This window comes from Rhinopithecus bieti, unplaced genomic scaffold, assembly GCF_001698545.2.
Source record: "Rhinopithecus bieti isolate Rb0 unplaced genomic scaffold, ASM169854v2 scaffold_2205, whole genome shotgun sequence".
Classification (NCBI taxonomy): Eukaryota; Metazoa; Chordata; class Mammalia; order Primates; family Cercopithecidae; genus Rhinopithecus; species Rhinopithecus bieti.
In genome coordinates this window covers 2,093,190-2,113,417 of record NW_016803673.1, presented here as the reverse complement: position 1 = coordinate 2,113,417, position 20,228 = coordinate 2,093,190, and the positions used below count along the sequence as shown (strand labels likewise).

General features: G+C 54.1%; 1 protein-coding gene across 3 annotated transcripts in view; it reads right to left on the bottom strand.

Moving 5' to 3' along the window:
- Positions 1–15,300, bottom strand: part of SARDH (sarcosine dehydrogenase) — an 80,301-nt gene extending 65,001 nt beyond the window's left edge. For 2 of the 3 annotated variants that reach the window (XM_017848962.1, XM_017848969.1), the window contains exons 1-8: positions 15,164–15,256; positions 14,347–14,396; positions 13,661–13,729; positions 10,967–11,344; positions 9,573–9,751; positions 8,500–8,679; positions 7,574–7,697; positions 7,275–7,375 (exon numbers count right to left, since the gene is read on the bottom strand). In XM_017848962.1, the coding sequence (XP_017704451.1) occupies positions 7,275–7,375; positions 7,574–7,697; positions 8,500–8,679; positions 9,573–9,751; positions 10,967–11,344; positions 13,661–13,703 (1,005 nt within the window). In that variant the 5' untranslated portion in view covers positions 13,704–13,729; positions 14,347–14,396; positions 15,164–15,256. Of the gene's footprint in view, positions 1–7,274; positions 7,376–7,573; positions 7,698–8,499; positions 8,680–9,572; positions 9,752–10,966; positions 11,345–13,660; positions 13,730–14,346; positions 14,397–15,163 lie in introns of all 3 variants that reach the window. The other variant, XM_017848975.1, reaches the window with a different exon arrangement.
- Between the last annotated feature and the right edge of the window lie 4,928 nt (positions 15,301–20,228).

Below are 20,228 nucleotides of genomic sequence, written 5' to 3'. Positions count from 1 at the left end.
AAAAAAAAAAAAAAAAAAAACTAGAAAATACTTTTGAAAGAAATTAAAGAAGACCTAAATAAATAGAAAGACATTTCATGTACATGAAATAAAAGACTTATTTTTGTTTAGGTGACAACACACCCCAAATTGATCTATGGCTTCAACACAATGCCTGTCAGAATCTCCACTAGTTTTTTTGAAGAAATTAAATAGCTGACCCTAAAGTTCATACAGAGATGCAAAGGACCAAGAATACTCAAAACAATTTTGGAAAGGAAAAACAAAGTTGGAGGATTCACACTTCTTGATTCCAAACTTACTGCAAAGCTATGTAATCAAGACAGTGAGGTACTAAATAAGGATAGACCTACAGATCAATGAATTAGAATTGAGAGTCGAGAAATAAACCTTCTTCTTCAGAGTTAATGATTTTCAACAAGGGTGCTAAGATAATTCCTTGGGGGAAAGCAGACTTCTCAAAAAATGTTGCTGGGACAACTGGATAGCCACATGCAAAAGAATGCAGTTGGACCCCTACCTCACGCCATGCATAAAATTTAACTCAAGATGGATTACAGATATAAGTATAAGAGCTAAAACTGTAAAAGCCTTAAAAGAAAATATTAGAAGTAAATCTTTATAGTCTTGGGTTGGGAAATGTCTTCTTAAATATGACACCAAGAGCACAAATGACAAAAGGGGAAAAAAAGAGATGAATTGGACATTATTAAAATTTAAAACTTGTGCTACAAACCATACCATAAATAAAAGTGAAAAGGTTATGTATGACTTCTGGATTCTGAGAGAAAAAAAGAAAATGAAAAGACAACCACTCAACAGAAGTTTCAACCACTGAATATAAGAAAATATTCATAAATCATATACATAATAAAGGACCTGTATCCAGAATATTTAAGGAAATCCTACGCAAAGATTTTTTTTTGAGTCAGAGTCTCACTCTGTAGCCCAGGCTGGAGTGCAGTGGCACTACCTCAGCTCACTGCAAGCTCCACCTCCCGGGTTCACACCATTCTCCTGCCTCAGCCTCCCGAGTATCTGGGACTACAGGTGCCCGCCACCTCGCCCGGCTAATTTTTTGTATTTTTCGTAGAGACAGGGTTTCACCGTGTTAGCCAGGATGGTCTTGATCTCCTGACCTCATGATCCTCCTACCTCAGCCTCCCAAAGTGCTGGGATTACAGGCATGAGCCACCGCACCCAGCCAAGCAAACCTATTTTTAAATGGGCAAAGTGTCTGAGTAAACCTTTCTCCAAAGAAGATATACAAATAAATCAATAAGCACACGAAAAGAGGCTCCACATCATTTGTCATTAGGGAAATGCAAATCAAACCCACGGTGAGACACCACCTCACACCTTCTAGGATAACCGGCATTAAAAAAAGACAAAAAATAACAACAGTTGGTGAGGATGAAGGGGAACTGGAACCCCTTGGTATACTTCACTGGTGGGAAGGTAAAATGGTGCAGCTTCTTTGGAAAGTAGTCTGATAGTTCGTTGAAATGTTAAATAGAGTTACCATATGATTCGGTAATTCCACTCCAATGTATATATTGAGTGTTCCTTATCTGAAATGCTTGGGAACAGCAGTATTTCACATTTTTTATTTTGGGGGATTTTGGATATTTGCATTATTGGATATTTGCATTACCTGTTGAGCATCCCCAAACCAAAAATCAAAATCCAAAATACTCCAGTGAGCATTTCCTTTGAGCATCATGTTAAGAGTTCAAAAAGTGTTGGATTTTGGAGCATTTTGGAGTTTTAGATTTGGGGTGCTCAACTTGTATAAACTCAAGAGAAATAACAACATAGGTCCCCACAAAAACATGCATATGGCTGTTCACAGCAGCACTATTCAAAATAACCAGAAATGAGAAAGACCAAATGTCCACCAGTGGGTGAATGAATAAATAAAGTGCATTCTATCCATACAATGGAATATTATTCAGCTGCAAAAAAGTATGAAATACTGATACATGTGTTTCATACATTGTATTTCATACGGTGATACAATGTATTTCATACATTGGTTAAATCAGCAGTTCCTGTCTGCAATATTATGATTTTGTAAACATTGGTTTTTTGTTTGTTTGGTTGGTTTTGTTTTGAGACAAAGTTTCACTTTGTTGCCCAGGCTGGAGTAGTGGCACAGTCTCAGCTCACTGCAACCTCTGCCTCCTGGGTTCAAGCAATTCTCGTGCCTCAGCCTCCCATGTAGCTGAGATTACAGGCGTCCATCACCACACTCAGCTGATTTTTTCATACATGGACAAATCGTGAAAACACACCACGTGAAAGAAGCCAGACATTGCACGATTCCATTTATACTAAATGTCCAGAACAGGACACTCCATCAAGGCAGAAATCAGATTTGGATTGCCTAAGTCTGGGGATAGGGTGGGAAACGGGGAGTGATTGATAACAGGTTTTGGGTCATGAGGATGATGTTACACACACACACACATATAACAGTTACAGAGGAAACTGAGCAACTGAGGCAAAAACTATTAATAACTCCAAGAAACACAAAAAGTTGGATACTACTTGATCAGGCATTAACAATGTTTACATAATCAGCTGGGCATGGTGGCCCACGCCTGTAATCCTAGCACTTTGGAAGGCCAAGATGGGCGGATTGCCTGAGCTCAAGAGTTCGAGACCAGCCTTGGCAACATGGTGAAACCCCGTCTCTACTAAAATACAAAAAAAAAAAAAAAAAATCAGCTGAGTGTGGTGATGGACGCCTGTAATCTCAGCTACATGGGAGGCTGAGGCACGAGAATTGCTTGAACCCAGGAGGCAGAGGTTGCAGTGAGCTGAGACTGTGCCACTACTCCAGCCTGGGCAACAAAGTGAAACTTTGTCTCAAAACAAAACCAACCAAACAAACAAAAAACCAATGTTTACAAAATCATAATATTGCAGACAGGAACTGCTGATTTAACCAATAAACAAACGAAACAAAACAAGACGATTTAGAAAGCAAGCAGGCATGACATCCACCGCCACTGCGGCTCCTCTGCACGCAAAGAACAGCCTTCTCTCAATCCCTCTGTCTCCTGCCCCGAACTGGAGATGAGCACAGGAGATGTGACCCCTGCCCCGCCTCTGAGAGCAGAAAAGGGGATGTGCAGAGACCAGAAGGGACATTCTGGCAGATGCTCCCTCCCTCTCCGGGGGGATCCCAGGAGTCCTGTTCATTGGAATGAGAGTATCTGCATCAAGGGATCATTGTCAGGCAGCACATAGAAGTTCCCAGTAACTGAGCACTGTTTAAAAATAATAAAAGGCCGGGCGCGGTGGCTCAAGCCTGTAATCCCAGCACTTTGGGAGGCCGAGACGGGCGGATCATGAGGTCAGGAGATCGAGACCATCCTGGCTAATACGGTGAAACCCTGTCTCTACTAAAAAAATACAAAAAACTAGCCGGGCGAGGTGGCAGGCGCCTGTAGTCCCAGCTACTTGGGAGGCTGAGGCAGGAGAATGGCGTAAACCCGGGGGGCGGAGCTTGCAGTGAGCTGAGATCTGGCCACTGCACTCCAGCCTGGGTGACACAGCGAGACTCCATCTCAAAAATAATAATAATAATAATAATAGCCGGGCGAAGTGACTCACACCTGTAATCCCAGCACTTTAGGAGGCTGAGGCAGGAGGACCGTTTGAGCAGTTTGAGACCAGCCTGGGCAACATAGCAAAATCTCGTCTCTATAAAAAATACACAAATTAGCCAGGAGTGGTGGCACGTGCCTGTAGTCTCAGCTACTCGGGAGGTGGAGGTGGGAGGATTGCCTGAGCCCAGGAGGTTGAGGCTGCAGTGAGCTATGCTCGTGCCACTGCACTCCAGCCTGGGAAACAGAGTGAGACCCTGTCTCAACCAATGATAATAATAATAATCATATCCTAACCTCTACCAGCACTACTACTTTAAAAACAAAGCCGGTCCCGGAGCTCCATAGAGCAGGACAGTGGGGACACCTGGTGGCCGGGGAAGCCCCTGACGCTTGTCCCAGCAGGATCCATATCTGGACTTTCCTGCCCCTTGCACAGACCCTGCTACCTCTGAGCACCCAGCGGACTTCCCAGTTCAGCATCAGCGTCCAGTGGAGCCCTGGCCTTTCTCTCCAGGCAGCAGCCTCCTGCTCTGGCTGTCTCCAGTCTGGCCCTGGTGCCACTGACTCCCTGCCTCCTGACCTCAGCCCATGCCTTCCATCTGCCTCTTTCTTCCATCCGAGCCCTGCCTTATTGCTCCTGTCCTCTGCAGTCTTTCTCCAAAGCTCCAGCTGGCAATGACTCCACACCCCTCTGTCCTTGTCCTTGTCATTGCACAGCTACCTCCTCACCAGCACCTGCTGTATGCCAGGCACCACGCCCAGCTGCATCACTCTGTCCTTCCCGCAACACAGCCTGAGGCAGTAGGGATGGTTATTACCCATTTCGCGGAAAAGGGAACCAAGGTTCAGAGTGGTGACAGACTTGTCCAGCCTGGGTAATGGAGGAGTCAGCGTTTAAACCCAGCACCCGGGCTCTTACCCACGACTCTGCCCCCTGATGGAGAAGCCACTCCTTGCTGCTGCCAAAGGATGCCGAAACACAAATGTGAGACCACCTAAGAGCACCCGGGCCACCTGCTTCAACGACAGCTCAGAGGGAAGAGATGAGCCCTGGCCACAAAGGAAGCTGTGGGCAGCGTTCTCTAGGACCCAGGCCTGGGACAGATCCTCAGAAAAGGGAGATCCTTGAGGCCACACAACCCTCTGGCCACCCAAGAAGAAAGATGAACCACACGTGAGACCTGAGCCCTCACCTGCCAGCCGGAGCCCCCAGGCCCCGATGTGTGTGGCTGTGTATGATCAGGGTGGACAGTGTCCGGCTGCACAGGGCTGCCACACCTGGAGAGCTTCCTGAGCAGATGGAAATGGGCTGCACAGGTGGCATGCACCCAAGACAGGGCCCCCTGCCTTCTTCTGTGGCCCACCCAGGGATCAGGCCACAGCAGGTGGGCAGGTCAGGGCCGGCGGCCTGGCTCCTTCCTCAGATTCACACCAACTGCCCAGCGGCAGCCTCTGGAAGGGCCAACTTCCAGGCACCTGCACGTGGCCAGGTGTCAAAGGAACATGAGGGGCTTTGTGTGAAGCCCCATATCTCCACTTTTCTCCTACCAGGTCTCAGAGCTGCTGGGGCTGGTGGCCCTTTTCCTGTGCTCTGGTACCAGAGGCATGCTGGGATCTGGACTGGCTTTGTAAGTAACACCTCCTAGCTTTGCTTGAATCTTGACATATACAAGAGGAGGCAGCTGCAGGGACCTAGGCCAACTCTGCCGTGCTTCTTCCCTGGAAAGGCACCTCAAAGGCAGGTCTTGGGAGGAATTAGGGATGGAGGATGGAGCCACAGTCCTGGGCTTGGTGGACACTCTGTGGCCACCCTCCCTGAAGTCCCAGGACACAGCTCTGCCCGCCCTCCAGGAGCCCACTGCAGCCTGAGCGTGACCCCTGGTGGCCACCTAGGGGAAGAGGCTCTCCCCAGGGACCCGGAGCCAGGGAATAGGCCTCAGCACTCAGCTCTGACACCCACCGTGTGACTACTCTTAGTCCCTAACCCGGCACGTGGCACCAGCCACCCGCAGTGAGCGTTTGCTGGAGTTAGACTCATTCTATGAATAAGGGGTCTTGTGTCCAGTGGGGTGTGGCTTGCCAGTGCACTGGAGTCAGAGGCAGGAGCCCACTGGGACCCAGGTTCTGGCCCCATTTCCCCACCCTCTTCACCGCCCTGGTCTACAAAGCAACCAAGCCTGGCACCTCCCCGGTGACCACAGGGAAGCCAGGCTGGCAAAGGGTAGTGATGGGTAGCCCCCAGGGATGAAGCTCCCCACTCAGGGGCCCAGGCTTCCCTCTCACTGGCCCTGACCCTAAACAAGGGCAGTCTGTTCTCACATTGACCCTGCCCTACAGCCTCTGGCCCTGGCTGTCTGAACGGTCTGCAGGTCCCAACTGCCATGCACACTCTGTGCACACTTCTTGTCCACCACACCACCCTCAAGAGCCTCACCTAGATGCAGCCACCTCCTCCAGGGAGGCTCCCCTGGTCCACTAGGGCTGGGCATTCCTATAGCCCCTGAGTCCCCATCAGAACCCTTATCAGCATGTTCTGGAATTGCACGTATACTTGTCTGTACCTCCCCCTAACTCTACCCAGCAAGAATTAGATCCCTGTCTGTGTTATGGCCACAGCTTCTAAAATAGGGTCTGAAACACCGAGCTCACCCCATCAATGTCTGATGCGGGGAGGGTTCGATGGAATGTGAATGGTTGGATTAATATGTAGGTGGATGCTGGAGGAAGGGCAGAGGGAGAGATGTGTGGCTAGAGGGAGGGAGGGATTGATGTGTAGAAGGTTGAGTGGGTGGGTGGATGGAAGGATATATGAAAGAAGGGATGGACAGGTGAACATGTGGATAAATAGATGAATAGATGGATGGAGAGATGGAGGAGGGAAGAATGGATGGAGAGATGGCAAGATGAATAGAGGGAGGGATTGAGTGGAGGGAGGAATGGATGAAGGGAAGGGAGATGGGTAGAGGGATGAGGGAATAAATAGGAGAAGGCGTGGATAGATACAGGAATAGATGGATGGAGAGATGGATGGAGAGACGGAGGGCTGGACAGAGAGAGGAATGAGTAAGGAAGGGTCACATGATGAAAGAGGATAGTCAGTAACAAGGTGGCAGGAAGCTCCCAGCCACCACCATGGGAGGGAGGGGTTGAGGACAGGAGAGAAGAGAGAAGAGAGGGCAGGAGGCACCCAGGTGCCAGCAGGTGCACCCAGGCCCCCAACCTCCCTCGGCAGAAGGCTCTCAGAGAGGTTCTTCATGCCAGGAACCAGCATCTTCTGAGACAGGCACCCCAGGCACACTGGGAGCGTGCAAACATTTGGGGCTTCTCTGAAACTCCTGGGCACAGAACATGACAAAAAGCTAGGCCTCCTGCACCACGCAGGAGAGGCTGGGCTATGTTCTGGGCATCAAGGAGAGGCCAGGCCCTAAGGAACAAGGGGGTCAGCCCCATCAGGGATACCCCTGTGCTCCCTAGTTTAATCTTCACACCACCTGGAAACACTCCGTGTTACAGTCCCCATTTCACAAATGAGGTGACTGAGGCTTGGGGCAGTGAGGGAGCCCACTAGGGTCACACCACCTGGGTTCAAGCTGGGATTCAGAGCCAGGTCTCTGTGCCCCCCACAGACTGACACAGAACCTGGGGCTGTCCACCTACCTGAATCCCCTCGATGCGCTCGGTGACGACATAGGCATGGTGCATGGCCACCAGCGGGACCTTGACTCCAGCCATCCGGCCCACAGCACTTGCCCACACTCCTGCGGGCAGAGCACAGACAGCTCAGCTCTGCTAACATCTGGTGGGAACTGCCTCTCAGGTGTGCACAGGCTGCCTCTGCAGACCTGTCTGCCCTAGCAGGGGCTCCCCACCCCAGAAAGAAGCCCTGCAGAGGTGGGAGCAGGTTTAGGGAGCAGCCAGCATAGCCACACAGGAGTCAGGAGAAATGCTACTCCCACCTGCACAGTTGACCACGCAGGGCGTCTGGATGGAACCGTGTTGAGTCTCCACACCTGCGACCCGCCGCACTCCAAAATCATCTGTCCACACACGAATGCCGGTCACTGGGCAGTTCTCAATGACCTGGGATCGAGAGGAACTGCTTCTAAAACTCCACGGGACTCCCTGGGGGAGTTTACCCACCCCCCTTCAACCAACCTCTCCTCCCAGAGGGGAGCTGAGGACACTGTTTCTGCTAGCAGCAGGCCCCCTGTGATACTGTCAGGGAAACGGGATGACCAGAAAACTAGACCCACCCATGCCTTGACTTGGAGAACTTGAAAGTTGGGCAAATTCTTTCACTTGACTTGTTGGGGAAACCCTCTTTTCATAATGTGAAAAAGTAACTGACTTTTTTTTTTAAAAAAAGCAAGATATTTGATTAATGGAAAGATGTTTGCAGTTTACTGTTTGGTAAAGAAAAAAAAAACAGTCACAAAACAACAGCAGCTTGGTTCTATTTTGTATACATATATATTTTCATAGAAAAATATTTGGAGTAAAACATACTAAAATGTCAATACTAGTTACTGCTGTGTGATTTTGACTTCTTTTTTGCTTATGTGTCTTCTTAAAATTGTTCTACAAAGATGTGCGGAGTTGAGATAAATGCAGATACAAATTATAAGAAGGGCTTTTGAGACAATTTGCTTGTGCAGCAGAGGAATGGGTGCACCCAGGGCATGACCTGATGTCTGTGAACAGACCGAAGGCATAGCCTCCCCTTGGCAGGAGTGGACCAGAAGGCTCAGAGAGGTCCTCACTGGCCCCAAGTCACACAGCAGTCAGAGAATGGCTCCTGTTCTCTTGCCTTCTGCTCTCAGGGTTCTAAGGCAGGAGGAGTGGGCTGGGAGCAGGAGACCCAGAGCCGGGTGGCCATCAGTACCTGTGCTCCTCGGGCAGAAGCTGCCCTGGCGAGGGTGCTACAGGTGCCAGCGGGGTCCATGGTACCGTCGTGCGGCACATACAGGGTTCCGTAGAGGTCATCCACATTCATCAGCGGGTACAGAGTCTTGGTCTCTGCCGGGCTCAGCACGTGGGATTCCACACCATACGCCTTGCCCAGCTGGGGGGACCCAGGGAGATTAACTGAGTCCGTGGGAAGCAGACCCCTGGGCCACTCCCTCCCCAGGTGGGCATCCACCGCAAACCCCAGCCTAACTTTCTCCCAGAAGCCTTAGCTGGTCCCCACGGCTTCGGAGCCTGTCCCTTGAATCCGCTTCAGCATAAGAGTTAAGGAGCAGGGGATACTCCACTGAGGCAGGCTCCAGGGCCAGGCCCCCTGTGCCAACCCGACCCTCACCAGCTGTGTGACCAACCTGGGGCAAAGTCGCTTCAGGCTCACCCAAGTGAAGTGGGGGTGAGAATAGTGTACGTCACTGACAAAGAACTTAGACCAGTGCCCGACACAAAGTGTCTATTATATAAAATTAATAACCCCACAAGTCTAATACTTTGGGCCTGAGAAGTTTCCCAGTCAGTTTCAGACTGTCAGATAGACCACGCCCCCACATTTGATTGGCCCAAGAACAGCCAATCATTGTCCTCAGGCAGGGAAGAGCTGAGCCAATCATATTCTCTGTCTGGGAATTCTGAATGAAGCCTGGCAAAGTCACTTTCTCCAGGTGGCACAGCCAGCAAGGGGCAGCGCTAGGGCTGGAACCCAGATCTGTCACCTGCCGGGGCTCCTTCCCTATGGCATGTCCTCTCTCTCGTGACAGAAGGTTGCCCACCGACATGAGCCCCACCCCCGACCCCGCAGGAGGCAGACTCATCCACACGAGCCCCCCACCCCCAGCCCCTCAGGGGATGCGCACACGGACATGAGCCCCCCGTACCTCCATCCTCACAGGGAACCCACCCTACCCCCACAGGGGGTGCATCCACCAATATGACCCCCCAAGGAGTGCACCCACCCACCCAAGCCCCCCTCTTTGCCCCCCGCAGGGGAGCACACACCGACATGAGCCTCTTGTATTCATCCAGGCGCTGCCGGTTGGACGCGATGAAGAGGCCCCCGTTCTGGATCCAGCCCGTGTGTAGTCCCGTCTCCTCCTCCAGCTCCCGGCTCACCACACGCCGAGTGTGGGCCAGAAGCTCCACCTCCACGTCACTGGGCCGCAGCTGCCACAGCAAGCCTGCCCAGGAGGGTGGGTGCTATCACTCCCCAGGGAGGGGACTGCACCTACTTCCCCCCTACGAATATCTGGGGATACCCTGATATTCAACCATGGGTGTCTTTCTCTGTTCTCCAGACCCCTGGGGGGCCTGGAGAGGTTGTTGAGCAGGAAATAACGGGACCAAGATGAATGTGAGGGAGGTCTCGCCCTTGGGCAGCGCAGAGAGTGACATAGCAAAGGTCCCCATTTTTGGAGCACCTACTGTGTGCCAAGCCCCATGCTAAGCCTGTCGTCCTATGAGGAGGGCGTGATTCTCTTATCAATCAAGTTCAAGTGGCACCAAGAGTTCTGTGGCCAAGGTCACAGAGCAGGTGAGTGGGGGCACCAGGACACCAACACACTACTGAATGAAGCCTAAATCTGCACTCTTCCCAACAAAGGCTGCCCTCCAGCAGCTGAGTCTGAGAGGTGGCAGGCCAGGGGTGTGGCTGATGAAGTGTCAGGGAAAGGGCTATGACAGCCCAGCTAGGGGCCGGTGAGAAGGCAAGGGCAAGGGTTGGAGCAGTGGCATGTGGGAGCCGGCTCGCATCAGCTCTCAGGAGCCCAGGGAAGCCCAACTCCACAGTCAGTGACCTCATGCTGGTGGCTTGCTACTGGCCAGGTGGGAGTGTTTATACCACAGAAATTGGCCAACACTGCAAGTCAGGAGATCCAGTTTACCGGGACACCCATGGTTGAAAGGGTGAAGGCAGAAGGTTGGCTGTCCTGGGACATGAACACCATGGGTGCTTAATATATGCCCACTGGCTAGTTAGGAGAATGAGAACTGTAGAAGCCTCTGGTGTTCATGGAGGACACAGGTCTGCTTCACCCCCAAAGGTCTCTGTCTGTCCTCCTCCACTCCCTAGGATACCCTCAATCCTGGTGGCTCTGTCCAGGAAAGGGGCTTCTGCCCTCTGGACAGCTGCCTCGAGTTTCCAGCCTTGGTCCCAGCTTCACTCTCCAGGCCACACAAGCAGCATCTACTTCCTCCTCCCACCACAGCTCTTGAGAGACTCAGAGGGCAAGCAGTACCCCCAGCTCCACCCATCTGCAAATTGGCCAAGCACCCTTCCCCAGGGTCTCTTCTCCAGGCTGGTGGTTGTGAACCCAGAACTGTCTCAGCTAGCAAGGGACTGTGGCCCCTCGCTATGTCCTATCCCTCCCTGCCCCTACCTGGCCCCTGATCCCTACCTGCCGTGTGCCAGGTGGTCCCGGAGGTCAGCCGCTCCCGCTCCAGCAGCACCGCCCCACTCATGCCCAGCTTGGCCAGGTGGTACAGGGTCTGGCAGCCCAAGCTGCCTCCACCAATGACCACCACGTTGGCTGTGCTGGGCAGGGGTCGGCTCGGGCCTTGGGCCACCACCGAGGTGCCTTGTCCCTCCTTCAGGGTCCGCTGATACGGCACACTCTTCTCGGCTGTGGGGCCAGATGCGCTGGACAGGTTGCATGGCCCCAGGCCCCGGGTAGGGCTCTGGCGAGGGCGGGCAGCAGCCACACGTAGGGCTCGGCTCAGTGAGGCCATGGGGGCTCCGGGCCTCAGCACAGCAGGGAGCTGGGAGAGAATCAGAGCTGGGTGGGGTGCAGAGGGGACATGGTGGGGGCTGTGCTGAGTACCCAGGGGAATAAGGGCCCTACGGTGTTACCTCCCACGGCCTTCCTCCTGTCACTTCCTCGTGTTATGCATGCATTCTTTCATTTATTCATTCATTCATTCTATGTGTATTTTTAAGGACCTGGTATGCAGCAGGCTCTGTCAGTGCCCAGGGGCAACCATGGTGAGAATAGGTCTCTGCCAGCCCACAGAAAAGACAGGGAGCGCCAAGCTCTGGGTAGGAGTGGGGGTCGGGGCCACAAGGGGAGGCAGAGAAGAGTGGTTGACGTGGCTGGCAGAGGTCCAAAGTGAGACCTGAGGAAAGCGGGCTGCCCCATGAGGCCGGGCAGGGAGGACGGAGAGGGGACTGAGGACAGAGGACCAATAGCTGGAAAGGAGGAGCTCTGGTCTCAGGGATGCTCACCTCCAGGTCACAGAGAGCGACAGGCCGGGGCTGGGAGGGGGGTCTCGAGAGCCCTTTCAGAGTTCAAGATGCTTCTGAGGGGCCATGCAGCCCCTGGGACCCCACAGGTCTGTGCTGGGGCAGACCCCAAGTCCTGTGGTGTGGGGATGGGACCTGGGGGAGTGCCCAGAGAAGGCGGTGGTGGTGGCACAGTAAGGCAAGGCGGGGGCTGTGTTGAGGGATGGAGTCACTTGCACTCCCAGACAGAGAGCCAGGAGGGAGAGGCATTGTGGACGCTACAGCAGTGGCCACAGGATATTAGCAGGCAGCCTTGAAATGGGGCACCCAACCCCAAAGCCTGGAGCCAGTACTTCCTCCTGGGCAGGCCCCTCCCAAACCCAGACAAGAGGTGTTGCCCCCTCATCAGCCCCAAAGCTTGGTGGGACTTAAGGCAGAAGCTGATGAAGGATGTGGTGTCTGGGCTCTGCTCCCTTGGGGCCACTGGGATTGCAGAGTAGGGGCTCAGAAGCTAGGTTAACAGGCCTTCCTCCCCTCTGCTCCATCCCAGCTGACCTACCCCAAATCCCTCCTCCTTCAGGAAGCCCTCCCAGATCTCCCCAGCCAGAAAAATCCAGTAACAATGAGAATGCAAGAGGGAGCCCTCCTTCTCAGGAGAGAAGGCACTGATGAAAACGGATGTCTCCTTGGGTGCGGGTGAGGCAGGACAGGCAGTCAAAGGAGTCATCATGTCCTGGGGACGCAGCAACCGTGGTGACTGTGCAATCAATACAATCAGCCTCCACGTTTGTGTGAGCTCGTTCAAGCAAAGCTGTCTGCAGTAGGGCCTTTCCCCTGGAAAGGGCATGCGCGCATTGATTTCACCTGTCCTCAAACTGACCCTTTGCTCATTCTAATAGTAAAAAACACACCCCTGGGTGGAGATTTTAAGATGCTAATGAGGCCGGGCTTGGGGGCTCATGCCTGTAATCCCAGCACTTTGGGAGGCCAAGGCAGGCGGATCACCTGAGGTCAGGAGTTCGAGACCAGCCTGACCAACATGGAGAAACCCCGTCTCTACTAAAAATACATTAGCCAGGTGTGGTGGTGCAGGCCTGTAATCCCAGCTACTCGGGAGGCTGAGATAGGAGAATTGCTTAAACCTGGGAGGTGGAGGCTGCAGTGAGCCAAGACTGCGCCATTGCACTCCAGCCTGGGCAACAACAGTGAAACTCCGTCTCAAAAAAAAACAAAAAAAGATGCTAATGAGACATGTGGCGTATGAACAAGCATGTACAGCTACCACATGTGCACCCAGAGGACCCGCCATCACATGTTTCCTAGTAACCCGCTTATGAATAATTGTGGAAGACTCCCTGAAAGGAGGTTTCTCCAGCAATCGTCAACGCTGCCTCACCCTTAGGAGCAGTCCCCGCAAATCCTCTCTCTCCCAGGGAGCTGCACTGTCTTTTCCGCACCTGACTTTCAAAATGTTCTTTTTCCTTTGCAATAAATCGCTCTATGCTGCAGCTCTTTTGCTGTGTGTCTCATGTTTAAATTCTTTTTTTTTTTGAGAAAGGGTCTCACTCTGTCATCCAGGCTGGAGCGCAGTGGCATGATCTCAGCTCACTGCAACCTCTGCCTCCTGTGTTCAAGCGATTCTCCCGTCTCAGCCTCCTGAGTAGCTGGGATTACAGGTGCCTGCCACCATGCCTGGCTAATTTTTGTATTTTTAGTAGAGACAGGGTTTCAGCATGTTGGCTAGGCTGGTCTCGAACTCCTGACCTCAAGTGATCTGTGTGCCTCGGCCTGCCAAAGTGCTGGGATTACAGGCATGAGCCACTGTGCCCGGCCTAAATTCTTTAAACTAAGAAGTTAAGAACTGAGGTCTCACAACAGGCATCAATGGAGGGGTGGGGTGGTGTCCTGCCCAACATGGACCTCCACTGCCCTCTTCTGGGATCTGCAGGAAAAGTGAAAGGGATGTGGCTGTGATCCGAGGTGTGAAGTGCTGTGCCACCTACATCAGTATGAACGATTGATGTAATTAGCTAAGAAAGTCAGCCTCCTTTTTCAAGAGTGGACCATATGCTATGCACGTTCGTTCACTCTCGTTGAACACCTATAGACACATACTTCACAGCGGGGGAGTCTGACACATGGAGAGGCTCCCTGAGGTGACCAGAGTCACAGGGCCTCCATGTGGCCGTGCCAGGGACTCTCTCCTGCCCCCTCTTCTGACCATCCCAGGGGGACTCAGGACCCACTGCCACACCCTGTCCCACCTGAACTGTGGGCACTGCCCAAGCCTGACGAGGTGCAGAACCCTGTCCTAGGTACAGTGGGGGATGTGAGGGGGATCCCAGCTCTCAGGCAGGTCAGGGCGGCCCTCTGTCCCCTGCCCCAGCGCCCTATCCCAAGGGAGGGAGCAGGGAGTCTGCTTGGAGTGGCGAGGGGAGTGCGGAGGGGTTGGAGCTTGTCCTCAGCCTCTCAGCCCTCAGTGTGTCAGCCTGTCTGCCTCCTGCCTGCAGAGGTGGCCCCAGACAAGGAGGCATGCCCCCTGCACGTGTCTGTACATACCTTCAGTACTTGAAGGTCCACAGTCTTCCAGGAGCCCCAGAAGTGGTGCCCTACCAGGGGAAAGCCAGCTTGAGTGGCACCGAGGAAGGTTCTCCAAGGCTGAACACCCCCGCCCCACTCCCCACCACGGTGCTGCACGGCACAGTACACCTGGTCAGCTCTGGGCAAAAGTCTCTCTCCTCCTTCCGACTGTGCCCAACGCAACGGCTGCTGGGGCCAGAGGCTACCATGTGCCCCTTCACCACCTGTCTGGACAGTCAGGGCTCTTGGGACTGCCAGACTGGGGGCTGGGGGCTGGCATCGGCCCCAGTGGAGACAGCCCGGAGCCCCTCCTGCCTGCCACCTCCCTGGAAACAGCTGCCTCCACATTAACCCGCTCTCCTGCCTCCTCCAACTCTCTCCCACCCCTGAGTCAGCTTCCCAGGAGTGAGGGCTGAGGACAGCCCTGGGCTTGGGATCAGACAGACGGTGGGGGTTTTGTCACAGGACTGGGGCCTTGAGCAACAACTTAACCTCACTGCAAAGCAGGGGACCCAGGAACGCCCTCCTCCTCCCAGGCTCAGGGGGTGGCGGGAGTCAAGCGAGGAGAGCGCCTGGCACCTTTGCCTGGTGCGGGAAGGCAGACTGTTGTGGGGAGGAGCGGCGGGGGACGGGGAGGCAGCTGCCCATATGGTGAATCCTGGTCCTGCTCACCCAACTGGATGGTCCCTGCAGCCACAGGCAGAGGGAGATCCCAGCCAGCTCCGGCCAGGCCCAGCCCCGCCCACATAGGGGAGGCCCCAGCCTTGTCCCTCCCTGGGGGTGTACCTCCAAGTACCTCTTGTCAGCTGCAGCGCCCCTCGGCCCTAAGAGTGCTTGGCCCAGCGGAGGTGCCTTCACCTTCTTGCCTCCCAAGCAGTGGCCTGGCCGGAACACCAGCCCTCCCCCGCCCCCTGGCCTCGCTGCCAGCCCCATGTCACCGCCCAGGATCTGGGCGGAGCGTACCGCCCACCGCCGCGGCTTCTTGGCCAGCTCAGTGGGGGCTTCTAGGCCAGGCCAGTGGGCAGCTCCCTCTGAGGGTGGCAGAGCAGGGCTGTAAACCCCATGCCCCATTACCCGTAGGCGACTTGGCAGTCAACCACCCGCTCCAACCCTCATTTCCTCGTCTCTGAAACAGAGGCCTCAGGGTTGCTGCAGTGAACCCAGGCACCCCTGCCTGCTGGAGCCTGCCTGAGCTCCCCACTCCCAAAAGGAGCTATGCACAGGCAGGGTGGGCAGGAAAAGTGGGGTCAGCAGCAGCTTGGGCCAGGGGCCTGTCCATTGCAGGGAGGCTCCTTTGGTGACGTCATCTCAGCACATGTCCCAGTTTGCTCACCCCCAGGGACAGGGCACTCACTGCCTTCAGAGGCAGGTGAGAAGGCCTGGGTCAGCTTCCCAAGGACAGGGGCTCCTGTGCTGTCTGTGTCCTGCTCTCCTGAGCTCCCAGATCCCTCCCGTGTTTGGGGAGAGGCCCGGGAGCCACTGGCTCTTTTACTGCGCAGTATGTAGGCCCCAGGGCAGGGATTCCAGCCTCCAGTGACTGTTGGGGACAGCAGTGCTCAGGGAGGGGGCCACACAGCAAGCTGGTGGGGGAGGCAGACTGGATGCTGCAGCCTGACTCTGGGCTGGGGCAAGTTAGCCATTCCCAGGCAGAAGTGGACACCCAGAAGAGGGGTGCGGAGGAAATCCAGAAAGAAATCCTGAAAGAATACACCTCTGGGCCGGGCTCGGTGGCTCACGCCTGTAATCCCAGCACTTTGGGAGGCCGAGACGGGCGGATCACAAGGTCAGGAGATCGAGACCATCCTGGCTAACACAGTGAAACCCCGTCTCTACTAAAAAATACAAAAAACTAGCCGGGAGCGGTGGCGGGCGCCTGTAGTCCCAGCTACTCAGGAGGCTGAGGCAGGAGAATGGTGTAAACCCGGGAGGCGGAGCTTGCAGTGAGCTGAGATCCGGCCACTGCACTCCAGCCTGGGCGACAGAGGGAGACTCCGTCTCAAAAAAAAAAAAAAAAAAAAAAGAATATACCTCTGGATGCCCAAAGAATCAGAACAGGTGCTGATGTAAAGTAAGATCACCTCCTCGCACCGGATCAAAGACAGGGGTATTTCAATGGCAGTCTGTTAACACTGTAGTGATGCCAGCTGCCAATACCGGAAGTGATCATATACTAAACCGCTGTAATTAATACCAATCCAATCGGTGTGTTCTTATTCGCACCGAGGATGCCCGACTGTCTTGCTGCCAGCTTGTCTATCCTCTACATTTACTGAATGCCTAATGTTTACAAAGCACTGCTGGGAAACCGATAGTGACATCTAAGATCCAGCCCCTGCCCTCAAGGGGCTCAGGGTTCACGAAGCAGACAGATCCAGGGAGAGGCACGACACCACGAGGCTGGCTTCCTTCACCAGGGAATCCAGGAGGACCTCTTAGAGGAGGGGGCCTGGGCTCTGGGCCTGACCACATGCTGATACCATTCTCAGTCCCTGCCTCAAAGGCAAAGGGCCCACTGGCTTAGGCCCCTGGCTGCCTAGTGGAAAGCTGGCCCCACCAGTTGGAGGCTTGCCTGGGGTGGTGTGGGGGTCCTGGGGCAGAGGACCTCCCCTTCAGATGGTGTGGCTTGCCCAGCAGCCTGAGCTAGAGCTGTGCTCACCCAACAGGGTGACAAATGAGCTCAAGAGGTCAAGGAAGGAGCATGGCCCAAGTTCTCCCAGGAGCCCTGGACGTGCAGGTGCATGGGAGAGAGACACAGCAGACACCGCAGCCCCAGGGCAGTGGCCAGGTAGCCCACACCTCTCCTGTCCCTGCCCTCAAAGACAAGTGGCAGCTGTTGCAAAATTGTTACAAGCCAAGAGGGCAGCAGAGTGACCCTGCACTTTGGACAAGGGGTGGTGGCTGGGGGCTGGCCCTGACCTGTTAGCTGTCTATTAGCATCGTAGGATTTTCATCCAGCAGGACCTGTTAGCACCCAGCTCAGGTCTGGGAGAGGCAGAAAAGCTGTCTCCCCCCAGGCACTAGTAGTCACAGCTCTGGAGGGGCTAGGGTCAGGACAAGGAGGCCAAGACAGGGTCCTGTATGATCTCAGGCTGGTCTCATCACCTCTCCCTTTGCTGAGACTTAGTTTTCCCATCTTGAAACCAGAGGTTGGAAGCCCCGCCATGTCAGTTTCACAGAAGCCTTGTAAATTTCCCTGAGTAAATTTCCTTCAGTCTGGCTCTAGACCACACCCACAGAGGAGCTGCCACCTCAAAGAAGTCACCTCCACCAGGGATAAAATCCACTTGATCATGGTGCATGATCTTTTAAATGTGCTGTTGAATTTAGTTTGCTAATTTTTTTTGAGACAGAGTCTCGCTCTGTCGCCCAGGCTGGAGTGCGGTGGCGCAATCTCGGCTCACTGCAACCTCTGCCTCCCCATTTCAAGCAATTCTTCTGCCTCAGCCTCCCAAGTAGCTAGGATTACAGGCACGCACCACCATACCCAGCTAATTTTTTGTATTTTTAGTAGAGATGGGGTTTCACTATGAATGGCCAAGCTGGTTTCGAATTCCTGACCTCAAGTGAGCCCCCCATCTCGGCCTCCCAAAGTGTTAGGATTACAGACGTGAGTCACCGCGCCCAGCCGGTTTGTTATTTTGATGAGTATTTTTGCATCTATGTTCATCAAGGATATCGGTCTATAATTTTCTTTCTTGTAATGTTATCTGGCTTTGGTATCAGGGTAATGCTGGCCTCGTAAAATGAGTATGACTCTCTGTTTAGTGCACTCTGAAGAAAACTGTGGTGCAAATCAAAGTCACAGTTGACGCTACATTCAGGAGTGAGGGGCTGCCTTCAGGTCCACTGCCCTCCCCAGCCTCCCTGCCACCGCTCCGGTGGGGACTGTGATGGACTTGTTCCTCTGCCCTCATGGCCTGGACATACTTGGGCCAACCCCAAGACTCTTCCTCTGGCTCAGGCTGGCCCTCTCTGTAGGCCCCCACTAGCCCTTGGCCCCTACTTGCTGGCCAGGCTTCCAGGACAGAGGGAGGAGGTACCTGCAGGCTGCCCTCTGATGGGTCAGAAGTCCAGGGAGGAAGAAGCAGAGGCACTGGGGTAGGAGGCTCCTCCACCAAGCTCTGTGTGCAGCCCTTTGAAAGAGGACATGAGCAACAGTACCCCAACCCAAACTATAACAGCCAACATCACCACTGACCGGGAGGAAGGCAGTGCCCCTGTCACCTCTGAGGGCCTCCTGGGAGTCAGGCGGTGTGCTAAAGGCTTCACACGTGTCATCTCAAATGAGACAGCAACAACTGCTACCCATTGTGGAGCTGGGGGAACTGAGGGAGAACACAGCCAACAGGTGCCAGACCCAGGTGATTCATGGGCCAGGGAAATTTCCAGAACAATTTTCAAGGGCTGAATTTACACTGCCAAGATTTTATTTTTTCAATAAGAACCTCAAAAAGAAAACTACCACTGAATATCCTCTGTTTTCTATCCTCTGTCAAAGTAGAAGAGATGCCCTCCCAGGGTAAGGGTGGCTCTTCCTGAGAAGCAGGAGGCTGCCCCCATCTGCCTGACACCGATGCACAGGGGCAGGTGGAAATGGCTCCAGGTCTGAAGCCATCTGGGCACAGGCATTCCCAGGAATGAGCTGCTGAAGTGACCCCCACCTGGCAGTTGCGGGCCGGGCAGTTGCGGGCCAGGCAGTTGTAGGCTGGCGCTCCTGAGGGCCCGAATGCAGACCCACATTCCCCGGAGCACCCTCTCCACTCCATGGCCTAACATTGTTTGTGAGTGAAAGAAGCATGATGGATGGAATCCGCGGTGGAATCCATGGAAACATGGTGGATCCCGGCGGCTAAGCCTGTGCCAGGCAGGTGCCAGGAGTGCTTCAAAAATCATCTCAGGGCCGGGTGCAGTGGCTCACGCCTGTAATCCCAGCACTTTGGGAAGCCAAGGTGGGCAGATCATGAGGTCAGGAGATCAAGACCATCCTGGCTAACATGGTGAACCCCAGTCTCTACTAAAAAAAAAAAAAAAAATCAGCTGGGTGTGGTGGCTGGTGCCTGTAGTCCCAGCTACTTGGGAGGCTGAGGCAGGAGAATGGCATGAACCCAGGAGGTGGAGGTTGCAGTGAGCCGAGATTGTGCCACTGCACTCTAGCCTGAGACTAGACCTAGACTCTGTCTCAAAAAAAAGAAATCATCTCGGGACACTGTGTCCTCGGCCGCAGGCACCCCCACCATCTGATGGGGACACAGGCCATGGAGCTTCAGAAAGACTTCCTGTGCACAGTGGGGCAGGTGTAGGGCCCCAGTCTGCACTGGGGGTTTGGAGAGAAGGATGGAGAAGCAAGAGTGAGGGCAGAAGCTGGAAGCCTGGGCTCAGCCAGGGTCTGAAATCCACAAGCACCACCCAGACCCCTCGGCAGGTCAACCAGACCTTCCAGGGCTCTCATGCCGCCTGCCCAGGAGCAGGGGACTCCTGGCATGACCCATGCTGTGCTTTGTGTCTTTGAATGTGTTGCACTAGAAACTTCCTGTAAAAATCCAGATTTCCAAACTTCAATCTTGAAAAGCTGGCCACATGGGGCCCAAAATCCATTGGACACACTTAGGTGGGTCACTCCTAGTCCAGCTGGCCACAGTTCTTACCCTGCATTTTGCCCTTTTGCATTTCCCGCTGGCATCTGGGAGCTTTGCCTTTCCAGCACTGACCAGGACTCCCAGCACTGACCAGGACTCTCCATCCGGCTGGAGGAGCAAGAGCAACCCTCAAAGGAGATCCTGGTGTTGGCTGGGCAGCCAGGGAACTGTGGGTCTTGCACAGAACGGAGGGTGGGAGGACTGTGTAGTGCTCTCTTGGGCCCC